The 17,763-nt window shown below is 60.2% G+C and overlaps 5 protein-coding genes across 5 annotated transcripts; 4 read left to right on the forward strand and 1 right to left on the reverse strand.

The window, feature by feature from the left end:
- The first annotated feature begins 7 nt into the window (after positions 1–7).
- BDZ90DRAFT_38150 (putative 5-3 exonuclease) lies at positions 8–1,587 on the forward strand. Its single transcript, XM_025509537.1, has 3 exons — positions 8–362; positions 452–1,138; positions 1,295–1,587. Exons 1-3 carry the CDS (start codon positions 144–146, stop codon positions 1,334–1,336), a joined length of 948 nt encoding a protein of 315 aa, XP_025361012.1. The 5' UTR covers positions 8–143; the 3' UTR covers positions 1,337–1,587.
- Positions 1,588–3,469: 1,882 nt separating this feature from the next.
- On the forward strand, positions 3,470–4,659 carry BDZ90DRAFT_233050 (hypothetical protein). Its single transcript, XM_025506488.1, has one exon. It carries the CDS (start codon positions 3,553–3,555, stop codon positions 4,162–4,164), a length of 612 nt encoding a protein of 203 aa, XP_025361013.1. The 5' UTR covers positions 3,470–3,552; the 3' UTR covers positions 4,165–4,659.
- Positions 4,660–6,766: 2,107 nt separating this feature from the next.
- Positions 6,767–9,200, forward strand: BDZ90DRAFT_280444 (hypothetical protein; the record flags this gene model as incomplete). The annotated part of the gene is made up of 4 exons (XM_025509281.1): positions 6,767–7,399; positions 7,479–7,629; positions 7,714–7,846; positions 7,928–9,200. 4 exons carry the CDS (start codon positions 6,767–6,769, stop codon positions 8,748–8,750), a joined length of 1,740 nt encoding a protein of 579 aa, XP_025361014.1. The 3' UTR covers positions 8,751–9,200.
- A 362-nt stretch (positions 9,201–9,562) lies between these two features.
- On the forward strand, positions 9,563–12,147 carry BDZ90DRAFT_233052 (Sec1-like protein). The gene has a single exon (XM_025506489.1). It carries the CDS (start codon positions 9,661–9,663, stop codon positions 12,004–12,006), a length of 2,346 nt encoding a protein of 781 aa, XP_025361015.1. The 5' UTR covers positions 9,563–9,660; the 3' UTR covers positions 12,007–12,147.
- Positions 12,148–12,185: 38 nt separating this feature from the next.
- BDZ90DRAFT_275194 (hypothetical protein) lies at positions 12,186–15,704 on the reverse strand (the record flags this gene model as incomplete). Its single annotated transcript, XM_025508866.1, has 2 exons — positions 12,186–15,365; positions 15,435–15,704. The coding sequence occupies 2 exons, from the start codon at positions 15,702–15,704 to the stop codon at positions 12,186–12,188; spliced, it is 3,450 nt and encodes a 1,149-aa protein (XP_025361016.1).
- Positions 15,705–17,763: the final 2,059 nt, after the last annotated feature.

Raw genomic sequence — 17,763 nt, forward strand, 5'->3', positions numbered from 1 at the left:
CGGAAAATGCAAAGGGCGGCGGCGACGGCGGCAGCTCACCTCAACTCGCAGCGCAGCGCTCAGCTCTCCCCTTCCTTCCTTCCTTCCTTCCTTCTCTTCTCACCAACCCCACTCCACTCTACCTCACGTCTTCTTTCGCAGCCATGGGCGTCCCTGCCCTGTTCCGCTGGCTGTCCAAGAAGTACCCCAAGATCGTCCAGTCGGTCGAGGAGGAGGAACCTCGCCGTATCCCAGGACCAAATGGGACGGAGCAGGAGTTGCCCATCGATATGAGCGGAAAGAACCCCAATGGCGAGGAGTTCGACTGTCTCTACTTGGATATGAACGGTATTGTGCATCCTTGTACTCATCCGGAGGGCAAGGTGAGCAGGCGCAGCGCAGTGCAGCGCATCGCAGCGTTGACCCCAGGCTGACCAACTCCTTCCCTCACACCTTTCACTCACACACGCAGCCCGCCCCCGAAACAGAAGAGGATATGATGCTGGAAGTCTTCTCTTACACCGAACGGGTAGTCAACATGATCCGCCCTCGCAAGCTCCTCATGATGGCCATAGACGGCGTAGCTCCACGCGCAAAGATGAACCAACAGCGTTCCCGTCGCTTTCGCTCTGCTATGGAAGCGAGGGAGAAGGAGGAGGAGAAGCTCGCCGCCTTGGAAGAGTGGAAGAGCATGGGACTTCCAGTAACGGATGATGCTGCGGCGGGTCAGGGGAAGAAAGCGTGGGACTCGAATGCCATCACTCCAGGGACGCCGTTTATGGATCTACTGGCGGGAAGCCTGCGTTACTGGGTGACGAAGAAGATGAACGAGGACCCAGGATGGAAGGATCTCCAGGTCATCATTTCGGACGCTTCTGTTCCCGGGGAGGGAGAGCACAAAATTATGGATCACATACGTCGACAACGCTCTCATCCTGAGCATGACCCAAATACCAAGCACGTCATCTACGGTCTAGACGCCGATCTCATCATGCTCAGCCTTGCGACGCATGAGCCCCACTTTAAGGTCTTGAGGGAAGACGTCTTTGCGCAGGACAACAAGGGGCCCAAAGTCTGCAACAAGTGTGGCATCGAGGGGCATATTGCTGCGAATTGTATTGGCAAGCCAAAGGAGAAGCCCTTGGATCCGGCTTCGGACTCTTCAGCGAGGGATCAAGACCTTGCTAAGAAGCTCGAAAAGAAGTAAGTAGCCCAGCGTGGCACAGAGCGTGGCGCAGAGCGTGGCGCAGAGCGTGATCGTAGCGCGCAGCATGCTGACCTGCCTACCCTGTCTTTCGCGCACGCAGGCCCTTCATCTTCCTGGACGTCTCGACCCTCCGCGAGTACCTCGAAATAGAGCTCCAAGTCCCCGGCATCGCCTTTGACCTCGAACGAGCCATAGACGATTGGGTCTTCCTCATCTTCTTCGTTGGAAACGATTTCCTCCCTCATCTCCCCTCCCTCGAGATCCGCGAAGGAGCAATAGACATGTTACTCCGCATATGGAAACGCGAGCTCCCCCGTGTCGGCTCGTACCTCACCAAGCATGGGAGCGTGGAGCTCAAGAATGTTCAGGTCATCATGGAGGGGATTGCTGCTCAAGAGGATGAGATTTTCAGGAAGAGACAGCAGGATGAGGAGAGGATGGAGGAGAAGCAGAAGAGACGAAAGGTGGATGATGAGAATAGACAACGAGCGCAGATGAGGGCCAGAGGCGAAGCCACGCCCCCGCCTAGTGCGCCACCACCGGGACCACCCCCGCCTGCGCCTGCGCCTGTGGCGGGGGCTGGCCTGCCCAGCAAGCCGGGGAGCGCAACTGCGAATGGGGGAGGCGAGGGAGCGGCCGCGCCGCCCATCGACCATCGCGAGCGCGCCCTTGCTGCCCTGTCCTCCGGCAACGAGAAGGAGATCCTGCGAGCGCAAGCCTCGATCCGTATGGCTAATCTGAGCGCAGCTGAGCACCTGAAAGCGGAGTTGGCCGGCCAGGCAAAGAAAGCTGCCAAGCAGTCTGGCGCCGGGAGCAAGAAGGCGAAACAGGAGGCAAGGAAGGCCGCCAATGGCGTGGATAAGGATGCGGAGCAGCATGACGCCAAGATGATAGAGGCTGAGGCGGGCGCTCATCAGGCGGAGGAGGGCGATGAGCAGGTCAAGAAGGAAGACGAGAGCGCCGAGGCGGCAGGCATGGACGGAGATGTCGAGAAGACCGAGGCTGAGTTGGGGGAGGGGGAGACAATCAAGCCGGATGAGGAGGACGCTCCCGCGGTCAAGGCAGAAGAGGGTGTCTCCCTCTCCTCAGCTGCGGAGGCAGACACAGACTCCAAGCCCCTTGCCGTCCCCGCCCGCCCATTGAAGCGCGGCCACGACTCCCTCGAAGCCGACGACGACGAGCAAGACAGCAAGGACACCAAGGACTTCGACGACGAAGTCGAGGAGTCCTTCGCCCCGGACGACGCTGGCAACGAGACGCAGGATCCTGTCACTGAGACGAACTTCGAGCGCAAAGTCAACGCAGACGGCACCGTCACCTACGAGGACACGGTCCGCCTCTTCGAGCCCGGCTACCGCGAGCGGTACTATCGCCAGAAGTTCGGCGTGGAGCTCTCCGACTCGGCCTTCCGTCGCTCCCTCGTCCACTCGTACGTCGAGGGGCTTTGCTGGGTCCTCGCCTATTACTACCAAGGCTGCCCAAGCTGGACGTGGTATTATCCTCATCACTTTTCCCCCTTTGCGGCAGACTTTGTCGAGCTCAACACCATGCAGGTAGACTTCAAGCTGGGCAAACCTTTCCGCCCTTACGACCAGTTGATGGGCGTCTTGCCTGCGGACTCCAAGGTTCATCTACCCGAACAATTCCATCCCTTGATGACCGAGGAAGAGTCGAAGATCATCGACTTCTATCCGAGAAGCTTTGAGATTGACATGAATGGCAAGAAGATGGCGTGGCAGGGCGTCGCGTTGTTGCCCTTTATTGACGAGGGGAGATTGCTTAAGGCCCTCGAAGAGCCTTACGGCAGGTTGAGCGATGAGGAGCATCGAAGGAACGCCTTTGGAGAGAGTGTACTCTTTGCGAGCGAAGAGGCTCAAGTGTACGATGCACTCGCGGCCGTTTATACGAGCAAGGCGAAGAAGCTGGCCCAAAAGAATGGCGAGTCCGCAGCCGCCGCCGATGCTGCTGCTGCTACTATGGCGCAGGGCCAGCCACTCAACCCCACTCTCTCAGGCGGTATCACGGGCTTCATCCGACCAGACCCGGCCTGTATCCCGGGGGCGACCTTCTCTTCGCCTCTTACCAGCGTAGGGCTAGGCGATATAGTCTCCAATCGAGCCATCAGCGTCATCTACGACTTCCCCGAGCAGAAGAGCCCGCATCGCTCCGTGTTGCTCAAGGGCGTTGTGATGCCTAAGCGTAGGTTGGAGGAGGCGGACAAGGAGTGGACGAGGCGTGGTGGGCCTGACAGGAGAGGTGGGAGAGGAGGGGGTGGTGGGGGTGGGCCTGGTGGGAGGGGAGGAGGAAGAGGAGGATATCATAATCACCATGGACCCCCTGGGGGGCATGGGGGCGGACCGCCGCCTATGCGATTTGGCGCTGGACCGGTGAATAGCCATGTGCACTTCGGCAGCGATGGGAGCGCTTGGCCTGCTGCTGCTGCTGCCGGTGGGCCGCCACAGGCTGCATACGGCGGATACGGCGCTGCAGCCCCATACGGTGCGCCGCCTCCGCAGCAGGCGAACCCTTACGGCTACGCCAATGGTGGTGCGTCGACTGGTGGATACGGGGGATATGGCGGGTACGGTGGCGGCGGCGGAGGTGGTGCTGGTGCATACGGAGGGTACGGGGGCGCAGCGCCGTATGGCAATGGGCAAGCTGCGGCCGGTGGAGGGTATGGTGGATACGGCGGGTATGGAGGGTACGGTCAAGGTGGAGGAGGAGCCGCGCAAGGTGGTTACGGCGCTACGCCAAGCGCTGCGCAAGCGTACGGGGGAGGAGCAGGCGGGTACGGCTATGGTGGGTACGGTGGGTACGGTGGTGGTGGTGGTGCAGCTGGAGGTGCTCCTCCCGCCTCATACGGCTCATATGGCGGGTACGGCCAGCAACAAGGCGGGGCGCCCGCGCGAGGTGGGTACGGCGGTAATCCTTACTCGAGAGGAGGCTACGGTGGCGGTGCGGGCGGGCATAGACGTTAGCAGGATAGCAGAACACAGCACAACACAGTTCAGCACGGCGGGACAGGCTTTGGTCTCTCTTTCTCTCTCTCATATTCTGTACAGTACGCCTCGCAATCGCTCCTCGATATGAAAAGGGGCAGCTCAAGAGATTCTCCTCTCTCTGTCTACTATCATTCCATCCATCCATCTCTACGTCTCTGCCTTATCTCGCCCTGTCCCGCGGCTCTTTGCGCTCAGCTCAGTCTCTGGCGTTGACTGATCGCCGATTGGCAATGATGGGCTTGGCTGATGGCGTGGCGTGGCGTGGCACAGCACCGGCGTGGCATCTTCATTTTCGACCGACCGACGTGACGTCGCGCCCCCCACCCAACCTCCATCGCCTCCTCTCGTACGGACGACACGCCCTAGGATACCCGAGACCGGCTGAGCGGCTTCATCGGACGGAGAACGCGGCAGTGTCAGACGAGCGGGCGAGCGGGCGGGCGGTCAGCCCAAAGTGGGAAGAGCAGCTGGAGCGAGCAGTGAAGTGGGGAGGGGGGAGGGGAGGATTGCCCCGTGGCTCTTCATTTGATTCTCTTTGAATTAAATCAAGGATTGGAAAGGCACACGAAGAAGGGGGGAGGGAGCAGGGAAAAGGGAGCTGAAATTGTCTCTGGCTCGTCGGCTGGGCCGAGCGAGCGGGCGGGGGCGACAACGACGACGACGATGGTTGGGGGCTGAGCGAGACGCTGGTTCCGTTGCGGCCGAGTGAAGGATGAGCCTCGTCCCGCCCCTCCTCGTCTCGTCTCGTTTCGCCTCCCCTTGTGTCTGATTGCCGGTCTCTTGTCGTGCTGCGAGCTTGGGGGGCTCCGAGGCGGGCAAAGCATCGGTCTTCCCCTGGCTCTCGTCGCCATCGCCATCACCCTCGTCATCGTCATCGTCATCGTTTGTCCCTCTCCTTACCCTTAGCTCCTCTTGGCCTTTTGCCGTGTCTCAGATCAGGTCTCTAGCTATTGCTTCTCTTGGCCGACGGCTCGACGGCTCAACAACCAGACGACGCTACGCTCCCCTACTTGGCGTTAGCGGACAACTTAAGCTACCGGTTCGTTTGCAACAATGAGAGATCGCGGCTAGAGTAGACTATGGGCTAGTAAGCTGCCGTTACAGCACTCAGCAGCTGGCGTACCTTTCTCCTTGCCCCCTCTCGTACTCCTCCTTGCTACGAACCCCCATCTCCCCCCTCCCCCGTAAAGCTCGGCAGATCAGTGGAGGGACGGACTCGGGGCACGAACGCTCTCCTACTTCCTCCCTGACTGCCTGCCTGGTCTGATCGCCGACCTTGCCCCGCCCGTCAGATCCTGCCCGGATTTTTTTCCCAACTTTTTTTTTCTCTCTTCTTCGCGGCGAGGAGGGGCTTCGATGAAGTGCCGCACTTGAGCTTTGATTGAACCGAATTCCAGCAGCCCCACTCTCTCACGACGATCAAGGGGGAAAGGGAAAGGGGATCGAGCGCGTTGAAAATGGTCACGCTGGCGGCTATCATTCATTCATCTCGAATGCGACGAAGAGGGCAGATCTAGATATCGCCCATTCGAGTGTGTTTCTCTGTGTGTGTGCTTGTGCTTCGGCGTGCGTTGCGTGCGTACCCGCCGCCGCCGCCGCCGCCGCCGCTCCTGATCTCATCTCGGCGTGTTGCTTTAAAGCTTTGCGCCGTCCTTGCGTCTGTCTCTCAATAAGACGATGTCAAGCGGCGGGGTTCGTTTCGACGACACGAGACTCGAGAGAGAGAGTCGTCGTCGACGTCGCTGTCGCTGTCGCCGTCGCCGGCCCTGCTACGCATGTCAATCTGCTGCTGCCTGCCTGTGCACACGCGCTGCAGCTAGACGCAGAACCTCGCCAGCATCGCAGCGGCAGGAGGAGGAGTGGGCAATCATGGTGTCTCGAAGAATTATGTCGTGTCGTGTCGTGTCTGGTGCTGCGAAGACGACGTCGACGTCGATGTCGAGGATCCCGAGTGAAGGCGGGGATGCTTCCATCCATGATAGCGCACACGCACAGCGCTCAATGTCATCGACGGTCACCACCACGTCATCGAATCTTTCTCTTCTTTTTTCAATCATCGGCTGTCTCACCTTCTTGCCCCCTCTGATGCCCCCTTGTCTTGTCGTTGCTCATTCATCCGTCTTGCTCCTTTTGGGCGCTCTCTCTCTCTCTCTCTCTTTGTGTCTCTCTTCGACTTGCTGCCGACGACTGCGCGCGCTGTGCTCTTGCTCTGTCGGCGGACGGCGGACGGCGGACGGTCCGAGGGGCGGACACGAGAGAGGTCTGCGTCTCTGCGTCTGCGAGGCTGCGACAGCTGCGAGAGCGGCTCTCTCTGTTCTCATCGTCGTCGTCCTCCATTCTGTTTCGTGTCGACTTCACTTCTCAATCATCAGCCTCTCTTCTCCACTCGTCTTCCACCATAATCACCCTACCACCACTCTCATTCTCCCTCCCTCTTCATCACACACGCGCGTGCAATTGACAGCGACGGGTGACATTCTCATCACCGACGCTCGTCAGCCTCTTGCCCTTCCCCCCTTCTTCTTCTTCCACTACCACTACATCTTCTTTCTCCGGCCCTTCACCTCGTGTCAACGCAATGTCGCACCTCCCTGACCCCTCGTCATACGCCTCTGAGTCGTCACCATACGCCACGGCACGCGGTGGCGCAGGCGCCGGTGCTGGGGGCATGACCAGGCCAGGCGCAGGAGGCGCAGGTCACGATTCCAACGAGTTTCGCAACTCGTACGCGTCGTCCGACTTTTCCCAACAACCCTACTCTGCCTACTCGCAAAACCAATTTGCAGGCAACGGGTCCTCTCATCCCTCCTACTCCTCTGGCGGTGTACCCCCCTACGGCGCGCCTCACCCAGCCTCGGCGCCTTACTCTGCCTTCTCGATGCCTCAACACCCTTCCCACCAGCACGCTCAGCATCACTCGCGCCCCTCGCACATCCACCTAGGTGGACAGCCACAAGGCGGTGGAGCAGGCGGGCAGCCGCAATACGGCCATCACCCAGAGTCTGGCCCACCTACGCCGAACAGCGCGACAATGTCTCATCACAATACGCCAGGCGCGATGGGCGCGTATGCGGGCGTCATGCCGGGTATGTCCCACCCTCACGCCGCTGCGACTCACCAGAGCTACCCCTCGCACTACTCGGCGTCCCTTGTGCCATCTGCTGGGCCGGGACCGGGAATGGGCGGTCATCCAGTGCGTATCGCCGAGCATGTATGCTGCGAAGCGCCTTCCTCCCAAGACGCGCTTTTCTGACCCTTGTCCATCCACGTACCCCTTCTCTCACGCGCAGATGGCCTCACCCAGCTACCCCTCTGCGCCGCAGTACAGCACGCAACTGCCCATGGCTGGCCGACACCGCGTCACGACGACCTTGTGGGAGGACGAGGGGACCCTCTGCTTCCAGGTCGAGGCAAAGGGCGTCTGTGTCGCTCGTCGACATGGTGAGTGCGCGACCGGCTGCGACGCGTAATACGCGCTTCCTCCTCTGAATCTTGGCTGACTTTGCCATTGAATTGCTCGCTCAGATAACAACATGATCAATGGCACTAAGCTCCTCAATGTCTGCGGCATGTCTCGCGGGAAGCGCGATGGTATTCTCAAGAACGAGAAGGAGCGCATTGTCGTCAAGGTTGGCGCCATGCACCTCAAGGGCGTCTGGTGAGTTGGCGCGCGAAACCGTCCTTGTCTGCTCTTGCGCATATGCTGACCTCTTGTCTCCCCCTTTCCTTCCCCCCTAAGGATCACCTTCCAACGAGGCAAGCAGCTCTCCGAGCAAAACGGCATCGCCGAGATGCTCTACCCGCTCTTCGAGCCCAACATCCAGTCCTTTCTCTACCACCCGGACAACTACCCACGCACTGCAGCCGTAATGGCCGCTGCGCAGGAGCGCCAAGCGAAGCGGATGCCTGACTCGAACCCCTCAAGCGCGAACACGAGCTACGACACCTCGGCCGCGTCCATGGGCGCCACGGGCGATCACTCTGCTGCGGCCGCGTGGGGGAGGCACCCGAGCAACGGTGGAGGATACAACCTGTCAGCGCCTGCGACGGCCAATCAGAGCCCTAGCCACGGGGCTCACCCGCACTCCGGGTACAGCACGCCCTCTTTGCAGCAGCAGCCGCAGCACCACCAGCAGGGCCCTCCTTCTGGCGGCAACGGGCTCCCAGCGGGCATGCGGGCGGTGCAGCAGCAGGCGGACAATCGTCGCCACTCTATGCCTCTGGGCGCTAATGCGAACAATAATGGGGACTCGCGAGACCCGACGGGTGGGTACGGCAGCGCTTCGCTGGACCACGCTGGCAGCCATCATGCTGCTGCTGCAGCTCTTGCTGGTGTAGGAGGCGCGCCGCAACCTCGGAGGACCGTCTCTGGCGCAAAGAGGGACTACGATGATGCCAACGATGAGTCGGCAGCAGTAGGAGGGTATGGAGGCATGCCGGGCAATGGAATGGGAGGGGACAGGCTGTTCAAACGCGGCAGAGGAGACGAGACGAGCTACGACGGTGGTCTCGATGGGTCGCATGGGTACAATGGACGTGCAGGCGTGGATCGCAAGGCCTGAAAGGGCTCAGGAATGGAGGAAAAGAAGAAAGGAGGTCAAGACAGCGCAATCCAACAAAGACTACTATGACGACGACCTATTCAGAGAAAGCGCAGCCAGAGATGATGAGGAAGGCAGCCCCACGACCAGGACTGGACCTGTGCGGAGCAAGACGCAACTACACACACACACACACACACACACACCTCTTTCACCACTAATTCGACATTCATCCATCTCCCCCTCGCCTCATACACACGGCCGCACGACCCCGAGGACGTTGCGGCCACGTCCCTCGTCCCGCTGTAGCTGCCCATCTCTTCGATCATTGACTCGATTCGCACAATTCCCCGAAGAGGACTCACCTCCTTGTTTTGTTCTGATCCTGTCTCTCTCTCACACATACGCTCACGCATGCACCACCACCATAAAGAAGACCAAAGTCAAATTCTACGCATCATTCTGTCAGTGAGAGCTGATGAGGCATTGGCTGGTGAGGAGCTCGAGCCTGGGCTTGAAATGTGGTGATCCTTAGCTCTGGATTGAGTCAGTCCAGGAGCATGGGCTCAGAGCGATCACGTCCCGTCTATCCCGACGTGATCCTCGACCGCCTCGTTGGTTCCTCTCGCGGCTCGTCTTGCACGACACCTTCGACATCGTTGGCTCGTCTCCCCCTTTTCATCATCTCAGCTCTTGGTGTGAGGCGAGCGTGAGAAGAAGTCTATCATCGGACGACGTGGAGCGTGCGTGGATGCGTGGGTGCGTGTGCGTCTGTGCGCGGGCCGTCTCGTCCCTCACAGCGTTGCGTTGGACTCTTGACCCGCGGCGGAGCTCGCAGTTGGCTGCATTCATTCATCCGACGTTGAATCGCTCAGCTTCCTTTCCTCCTTCCCCTGCTCTCATCACCACCACCACCACCACCACCACCACCATGTCATCACAACCACGGCCAGGTGGCCGCGCAACATTGCGCAATCAACAGGTATCGGCTCTCCTCGCCATGCTCAATCTCAATGCGCCCAAATCAAAACGATCAGCTGCAACGAATGGCGCCAGTACTTCCTCCTCCTCCTCTTCCTCTTCGACGACGGCAATCGACACCCTCCCTTCCGGTCCTCCCACATGGAAAGTCCTCATCATGGACAAGGTCTCGCAAGACATCCTCGCCACCTCGCTGCGCGTTCAAGACCTCAGGGACAATGGAGTCACCCTCCATATGCAGCTCCACTCTGATCGTCCTCCCTTGCCCGACGTACCTGCCGTCTATTTCGTCAGCCCGACAGAAGAGAACACGAATAGGATCGCGGCGGATCTGACAGCTGGGCTCTACGAGGGCTACTACGTCAACTTCACGAGCGCAGTGCCCCGCAAAGTATTGGAGGCATTCGCGCAGCGAGTTGCGGCGGATGGGACAGTGGAAAGTGTGAGGCAGGTGTTTGATCAGTATCTCGACTACATCGTCCTCGAGCCACAACTCTTTACGCTACTTCCGAGGGCATTGGAGCCAGCACAACAGTCTGCTGTGCCTGGGCCCGCTCCCTCTTCTTCACAGCTCTCAGCGTCGACGTACTATCGCCTCAATCACTCCAGCGCGGGACAACAGGACGTGGAGGCAGAGACGGATCGGATAGCTGCGGGCCTCTTCTCTTCGCTCGCGACGATGGGGAACCTGCCCGTCATTCGCTGCCCAAGGGGAAATGCTGCAGAGCTTGTAGCGCGTAAGCTGGAGGGTAGGCTAAAGGACCATGTCACCTCTGCACGTGGGACGGGGAACAACCTATTCGCGCAGGGAGACTCGTCGAGTAGTGCAACGCCCGGCCCATCCTATGGGTCTTCCTCCTGGCAGTCCGCTCGCCCCTTGCTCGTGATCTTGGATCGCAATCTCGACCTGGTCCCCATGCTGAGCCACTCCTGGACCTACCAAGCGCTCGTGCACGACGTCCTCGACATGCACCTCAACAAGGTAACCGTCGATGCCCCCTCGGACGTACCCGGTGCCCCGCCGGGCTCCACCACGAAGAGGTCATACGATCTAGATGGCAAGGACTTCTTCTGGAGCAAGAATAGCAGCACGCCCTTCCCGCAGGTAGCAGAGGATATTGATACGGAGCTTCAGCGCTACAAGGCGGACGCGGCCGATGTCACGCGCTCCACTGGCCTCACCAATCTGGCAGACGTGAGCAACCTCAACACAACCTCAGCGAGCGGCGCCTCTCATCTCAAGGCGGCGATCACAGCCTTGCCCGAGCTCACGGCACGCAAAGCCGTCATCGATGCGCACATGAATGTGGCCACCTCCCTCCTCCAAGGGATCAAGACGCGTGGACTCGACGTCCTCTTCGAGCTAGAGGAGAACATCCAACGTCAAGCACGCTCCGCCATCCTCGAGACGATCCGCGACGTCGATGCGCTCAAGGACGCCAAAGAGGACAAGGTCCGCTTGGCAATCGTGTACTACCTTAGCGCGACGAGAGACGAAGGATGCGCGGATTTGGAAGAGGCACTACGTGGTGTCGCTGGCGTTCCTGAGGAGCTTGTGCGGGCATTGCGATACGTCAAGAAGGTGCGCGATCTCACCCGTATGAGCTCGACACTCGCAGCCGTCGACGCTCCCGCTGCAGGAGGAGCGACCAATGGTGCGGGCACGTCAGCGGGTTCGGGGGGCTTTGGTGGCTTCTCCTCCCTCTCTTCCCGCCTAACCGGTCGCCTCAAGGACGCAGGATTGGACAATCTTTTGCAAGGAGTCAAGAACTTTCTACCCCAGCAAAAAGACTACGCTGTCACCCGTATAGTCGCTTCGCTCATGGAGGGCTCGTCAGCGGGTTCAGCAGGCAGTGCAGGAGGTGGGGCCTCGACACCTCAGTCAGGAGGAGCAGCAGCCGCCGCCGTAGCGAGGGAGACGAGCGATTGGCTCTACCTCGATCCTCACCCGAGTGGCAATTCCGCAAAGGCAACGGCCGCTGCGCGTGAAGCGGCGCTGAGTGGCTCCTCGAGATCGGGGACACCTAATTCGCTCCCTCACGGTGCCCACCTGCCTCGTCGCGAGGCGATCGTATTCATCGTAGGGGGTGGGTCTTACGTCGAGTTTGCGAATCTGCAGCAATGGGCCGAGAGGGTCAACGCTGCGAGCGGGGCAGCTGGGATGATGGATGGGGCTCTTCCGCCTGCGGGACTGGCTGGGCCCGGTGGGGCGGTAGGTGGGAAGAGCATCACGTATGGGGCGACGGAGATGTGTAGGCCGGGAGACTTTTTGAGGGTCTTGGCTGCGCTTGACTAGGAGGAGGGAGGGAGCGAGTTGAGGAGTCGCCTTTGATTGATCGATGGATGGATGGCTGTTTAGAGGAGACGAGAAGAGAGGGAAGAGACAGAGAGAGATGATGAAATGCTAGAGCCTACATGGCGATTGTACAGCTTTGAAACCTTCCTTTCTCTCGTGATGCTCCTTGCCTGTGCTTTCTACTGCAGACCCCACGCCCAAGTCTCCCCACTTCGCCTTGCCATCTCGCACCCATCTACTACATTGCCCTCCTCCTCGTCATAGTAGTCATCCTCCCGCACCCGCCACTTCAAGGTCCACTGACGCTCCCAACCGCCCGGACCGCCAATGACGTCCCCGCCGCCTGCGGTTCGACCTGAGCGGAGCACACGCCGAGGAGCTGCTCCTGAGCCCAATGCTTGCAGAGGCGGCGAAGCCTGGTGTTCTCCATCAGCGACAGCAGCAACAGCTGAGCCGGTGGTAGTCTGCTCGCCTCCGCCAAGGATCGCAGCCAAGTGTCGCATCCGAGCCTCTTCGGCGTCCTCGATACGGACAATGCTGCGCAGCATCGGGGCATAGTCGAGCACGAGGCCGGGCGAGAGGGGGATAGACTGCAATGCTGACAAGGAATAGTCGCTGCTCTCCTCAGAGGAGGCGACGTGACGGGCGAGACGAAGCCAGAGAGGGGAGAGCGGGGCGACGAGGTAGAGTAGATCGCGTTGCGCCAGGAGGAGAGAAGAATTGAAGTGCTTGATGTCTCGTTCGCCCTCATCGCCGGCTTGCTTTGCGGGATGTAGTGCGATCAGATTCTGCCTCGCCCTCTCTTCCACCTCTGCTCTCACTTCCTCCTCCCTCCTGGCCGACTGCTCCGGCAACGCTACGTTGCCCTGTCCCGCCACGCTCACCTGCGCCCACAAAAAGCGAGGCGCCTGAGGTCGACCGGCACCACCGCGCGATTCTGGGTAGCATTGCAGCAGGAGAGCGTCTGACTCGGTCGAAGGCTCCGGAGTCGCCAAACGTTGAGAAGAGCGGCCCAGCTGAGTGTCGAGCTGGGTGCGTGCCATAGAGAAGGGGCCGCTCGAAGAGGGACCCACAGCATCGTCAATAGTGCCTCCGGAGGCAGAGAGGGATTGCGGGACCCCTGGTGCAACTTGCTCTGCGGCTTTGCGGGCGAAGGGCTGGCTGAGGTAGGCCAGTGAGAAAGAGAGGGAATCGAGACTGCGCCACGAGCTGCGGAGGCTGTTGAGGTCGGCTTTGCGTGGGGCTTGTGTGGCGGCCATGCCATTGGGCGCTGAGGTAGCCACTGGAACAGGCGGTGGAACGGGAGGCGTTGTTGGTGTTGCAGGACTGTTGTGGCAGCTGTCTTGTGCCGCCTTGCCTCTCATGAATTGAAGCTGCAAAATTGCTTGTCTGAGGTCTAGGCCCCCGTCCTCTTCCTCTCCCTTTGCCCCTCGTCGCAGAAGGCCAGCAAGCACTTCCTTACTACCCTCCATCTTGGCCCCTAAGTATTCCTCCACCGCACCTCTGCTTGGCCTATGGAAGCGCAACACCTCCTGAACCGGCAAATCCCCCAGTGGTACGGCCGAAAGATCGTTGCACGTCAGCACGACGGGGCGCCGAGACGAGGCGACGAGGTCGACCACTCCGGACCAGAAGGCTTTGTCATCCTCGAGGGAGAGGACGTCCACTTCTTCGAGGAGAATGAGGGATTGGCGTGCGGCCGAAGAGGAGGCCGACGGGGCATTGCCTGCAGCCGAAGAGGAGACCGTGGCTGCGGTCGCAGGCGCGGCGATGGGCGCAACTTGAGGGCCATTAAGATTGACGCGATTGCGACCGGCAGAGATGACGAAGTCGTCCGAGCTTTGGCTGTCCACGGGTGCAGCTTGATCCTGGGCTGATCCCGGCTCATTCACCGGTACTGCTGCAGCCACCTCAGTCGTAGTCTCGCTCTCCGCCTGCTGTCCCTTCATCATCGCCTGAAGCGCATTGATCGTGCCCTTGCCCTTCGACCCGCCTCTCCCAAAGACTGCTCCGCCCCCAGTCCCACCTCCACTGACCATATGGTTGCGCGCCAGGTCTCCTACAGCTTGATGTAGCTCCTTGCTCCCTCTCTTACCCATGCCAGGAAAGAGCTCGAACACTTCAAAATTCAGCTCGGCCGCGCAGGCGTAGACCGCAGCCGTCTTGCCTGCGCCGGGCGGGCCAGAGAGGACAATGCAGTTCGTCAGGCGCGGGGAGGCGTGGAAGGTAAGGGAGCCGTTCGGGGCAGAGCCATTGAGGAGGGGTAAGGGTGGTTCCTCTGGGTCTACGTAGTCTTCATCGTAGACTATGAAGTCATCGAGAGACCACCTGTCCTCCACCTCGTCCCCTCCTGGCCCGTACCCTCCTCCTCCACCGGTCCGCCTCGCACGCTTATTCGAGCCTGCCTTGCGTGGCGCCGACTTGGCCACTGCAGTCTGAATGCGTCGCTGCTGCGGGACTGTCTGGTGAGCCCCTCGCTTCTTGCTGCCGCTGCTCACAGTGGTAGCGCTTGGGTCTAGAGGATCGTTTCCGCGCGGTGTGTTCGCTGCTGTGACGACGAGCTCGAGCATCCAGTCGCGGAGGTAGCGCGCTGCGTCTTCATTGTCCAAGACCTCCTCTGCGCGGCGAGGACGCCATTGATCGGTCCATGCCAGGGAGGAGGTGAGGTGAGGAGTTGCGGAGCTGCTGGAAGCCGAGGGCTCGCCATATGCTTGTCTGCCCTGTTGTTGAGAGCGTACACGATGGGCAAGGCCACGTGCAGGCAGAGTTCGACTGCCACCTCCGAGCGCTGGTGAGATTGCTCTCCGCTTTCCCTTGCGGTCATTGGCAGGAGGGAAGGGGAGCGGTCGAGAGTTCAAGAGGCCAATCTTCGCTGTCTTGTCGTCCGCAGGATGTACGTGAATACTCTCTCGATCAGGCCAGAGTGGCAGTCGTCTTGGCCTTTGATCGCGCTTGGCGGTGGTTGTCGCGAAGGTTCCGCAAGCAGGTCCAGGCGTCGATGAGCGTGAAGAGGGCTCGCCAGCTGGAGCTCTCTTGAGCGCAAAGAATGAATGCATGGGCCCGTCGCTCCCCTTTGTCCCCTTAACGTTGAGGCTCAGAGGGGGCAGAGGAGCTGGCGCAGGAGGCGGAGGCACGGGAGAAGCTGCCTTCTTGTTGCCCTTGCGTTTTCTTACAGACGTTGAGGATGAAGAGGCTGAGGGACCAGATGCGCCACCCACAACTTGCCCGTCTCCGTCCACCTCTCGCTCCTCCTCGTCCTCGAGTCCGAGCTTTGCATGCTTGGCGTCCGAGTATTCGACCTTCTTGTCTTTTGCTGCGCGACCTCGACTTGATCGAGACGATGATGATGCGCCAGAGTCCTATCGAGGTGCAAGAGAGTGAACGTGAGCATGGCCGGCATCGTCGATCTGGAAGCAGCATACACTCACTCTTACGCCCGGCTGGAAGAGGGAAAACATCTTTGGGCCAGAGGGTGGCGCTGCTGGTGCATCATCATTCAAGACAGACGTCCTTTGATGCTGCTCGACAACAAACGGCTGGGGCTGCTCGTCGTCGACGATGACGATAGGATCGGTAGGAGCCTGTCTCTGAGCATCTCGGACGACGCTCGATGCTGGCTGCGTTTCTGTCCCCGAGCCAGCCTCGCCGAGCTCAGCAGGTCCGCTGCTGCTACTGGAGGGCGCGCCCAACTCTGACATGCTCTATGACTGTGCCGCTGCTGTCGTCGCTGCGAACATCAAGGTGAGCGACGAGGAGGATCGAGATGATGGGGCAAAGCACGGATCCAACACTTGACTTGCACTTCTCGACGGACAAGCGTGCGTCGGAGGCACGCGAGCGCGTCTGAAGCTGCTTGCTTCCGCGCCGGCCTGGTCATTTGGCGTAGATTGGTCGCCCTGGCCTGGCCTGGCGTCACGACATCGAAGAGCGAGAGGAGTGGCCATCGTCGTCGCTGCAATGGAGTTGGGGCATTGAAGAGCTACGAGCATAACGAAGCAGCAGACGGCGCTCTCGTTGGTAGTCATCGGGCTCCGTTCATCATTTCATCCTATCTCTCAGGAGTCGACAATCTATCCATGGATCGTCCGTCTCACTCGCACGCATTGGCCTCTTCTCATCGTAGCGGTGAGTGCGGTGAGGTGATCACGATGCGTCGTCGATGCAACTGCACGACTAGCTTGGTCTGTCAACCACCTTTACTCATCATACAGCCTGTCGGCTTCCCCTTCCTTGGTCTCGTCTGGTCCCGTCCTCACGCCCCGTAAAATGCAGCATCTCATGGGAACCTCAAGGCGTAGGACATGATTGGGCCATTGGCAGCAGCAGCAGCAGCGGCCGCCGCGAGGAGAAGCGGCGGGCGCGGCCAATCACCTCATGCATGCCCCTGCCCCGCTGCACGCGAACCAACTCAACCACGACGACATCATCGCATCGCCCTCACAGCTCGCAGCTCACACTAGCGCTCACGATGAAATTATTCGGGGCCAGCACCGAGAGGCACAGACAGCAGCGGCAAGCAGCGTCAACCATGCCAATGATGCCATCTTCCTCGGAGTCCTAAGCGTTCTTCCCCATCGGTACCACAACGCTCGCCCCGCCCTGGAGCATCATTCAGACGGCGCCGTTGCAGCTGATAGGATGAATGACGACTTTCTTCCCGAGACAGTGACTACTGAGTTCAACTAGACGAGGCGTTGCGTTACGAGAGAGACGAGGGCGGGGCACGGGAAGATCTGGGCGGCCTCGTCTCGTCTTGTCTCGCCTCGTTTCGATTGGACTGGCTTCGCTTGACCGGCCAGACACGCAGACGGGGCTAGTTCCGCTTTCCCGAGGGCCTCACTTAGCCTCGACCTTCGCACCCCGACGTCTTGAGTGTTGGGTACTGCTGCTCCCTTTGTCCTTCGATCGATCAAAGTGGCGGCGATGACATCTCTTGATCGGAAGCACGCAGGGTCGAGGGAAAAGAAGACTATTGGGTCTCGGAACGCACAGAGAAGATAGAGTCAAGGGAGACACGAGATTGGGACAGAGCCTTACTCATTGCCACCCTCCTTCTTTCCCTTCCACACCTCTGTTACGTTCCCGTGCTGCACCTTCCTCCTCACTCCCTTCTTCTCGCCTTCGCTCGCTCCTCACTCAGCTCGCCAAGCGTCCATCGTCATCCTCAGCCCTTTGCTGTTTGCCATTACACTCACACCACCTTGTGCCTGGCGAGCGGCGCTCAGCAGGGCGGGCTCAAGAGCGCTGCCGCTGTTGCTCTCGCGGCGTACTTCCTTGTCCTCGTACACTCTCTCTCTCATCGTGGCTCATCGCGGCGATTGCTCTCGCCCTGACCCTCGTCGAGTCTCGAAGAGGGAGCAATTACACCGCCCGCCAGCTAGCCACCCAGCCGCGCCTGCGCTCCAGCATCCTCCGAGTCATTCCAGCCTCAGCCGCTACGAGCATTCGTCTTGCCTCCCTACCACGCCTCCATCAACTGCCGTCCGCTCGACACCCCATCTTGTGTGGGCAGCCGCCCATTCGCGATCCGCATCGTCCTCTGCGCAGTCGTCGCCTCGCCGCTTTACGTCTCCGTAGATGGATCGCCTCCACGATCCTCACATCAGCGCAACGACGGTAGCAAGGCATCATCATCATCAGCAGCACCAGCTACATCCATTCGACGACTATCAAAGAGACCTTGCGCGAGGCCGTGCCAGCTCGATCACGCCCGACATCCAGGCGCACCTGGCCCGTTTCACCATTCGAGACCGGCAT

This window comes from Jaminaea rosea (assembly GCF_003144245.1).
Source record: "Jaminaea rosea strain MCA 5214 unplaced genomic scaffold BDZ90scaffold_10, whole genome shotgun sequence".
Lineage (NCBI taxonomy): Eukaryota > Fungi > Basidiomycota > Exobasidiomycetes > Microstromatales > Jaminaea > Jaminaea rosea.

Bases quoted from the DNA above. Each gene is read 5' to 3' on its own strand.
- BDZ90DRAFT_233050 (XM_025506488.1), top strand. From the start codon at position 3,553: ATGCGATTTGGCGCTGGACCGGTGAATAGCCATGTGCACTTCGGCAGC.
- BDZ90DRAFT_38150 (XM_025509537.1), top strand. From the start codon at position 144: ATGGGCGTCCCTGCCCTGTTCCGCTGGCTGTCCAAGAAGTACCCCAAG. The intron at 363-451 runs GTGAGCAGGCGC...TCACACACGCAG, and splicing joins GTACTCATCCGGAGGGCAAG to CCCGCCCCCGAAACAGAAGA. The intron at 1,139-1,294 runs TCTTCAGCGAGG...GCAGGCCCTTCA, and splicing joins CCTTGGATCCGGCTTCGGAC to TCTTCCTGGACGTCTCGACC.
- BDZ90DRAFT_233052 (XM_025506489.1), top strand. From the start codon at position 9,661: ATGTCATCACAACCACGGCCAGGTGGCCGCGCAACATTGCGCAATCAA.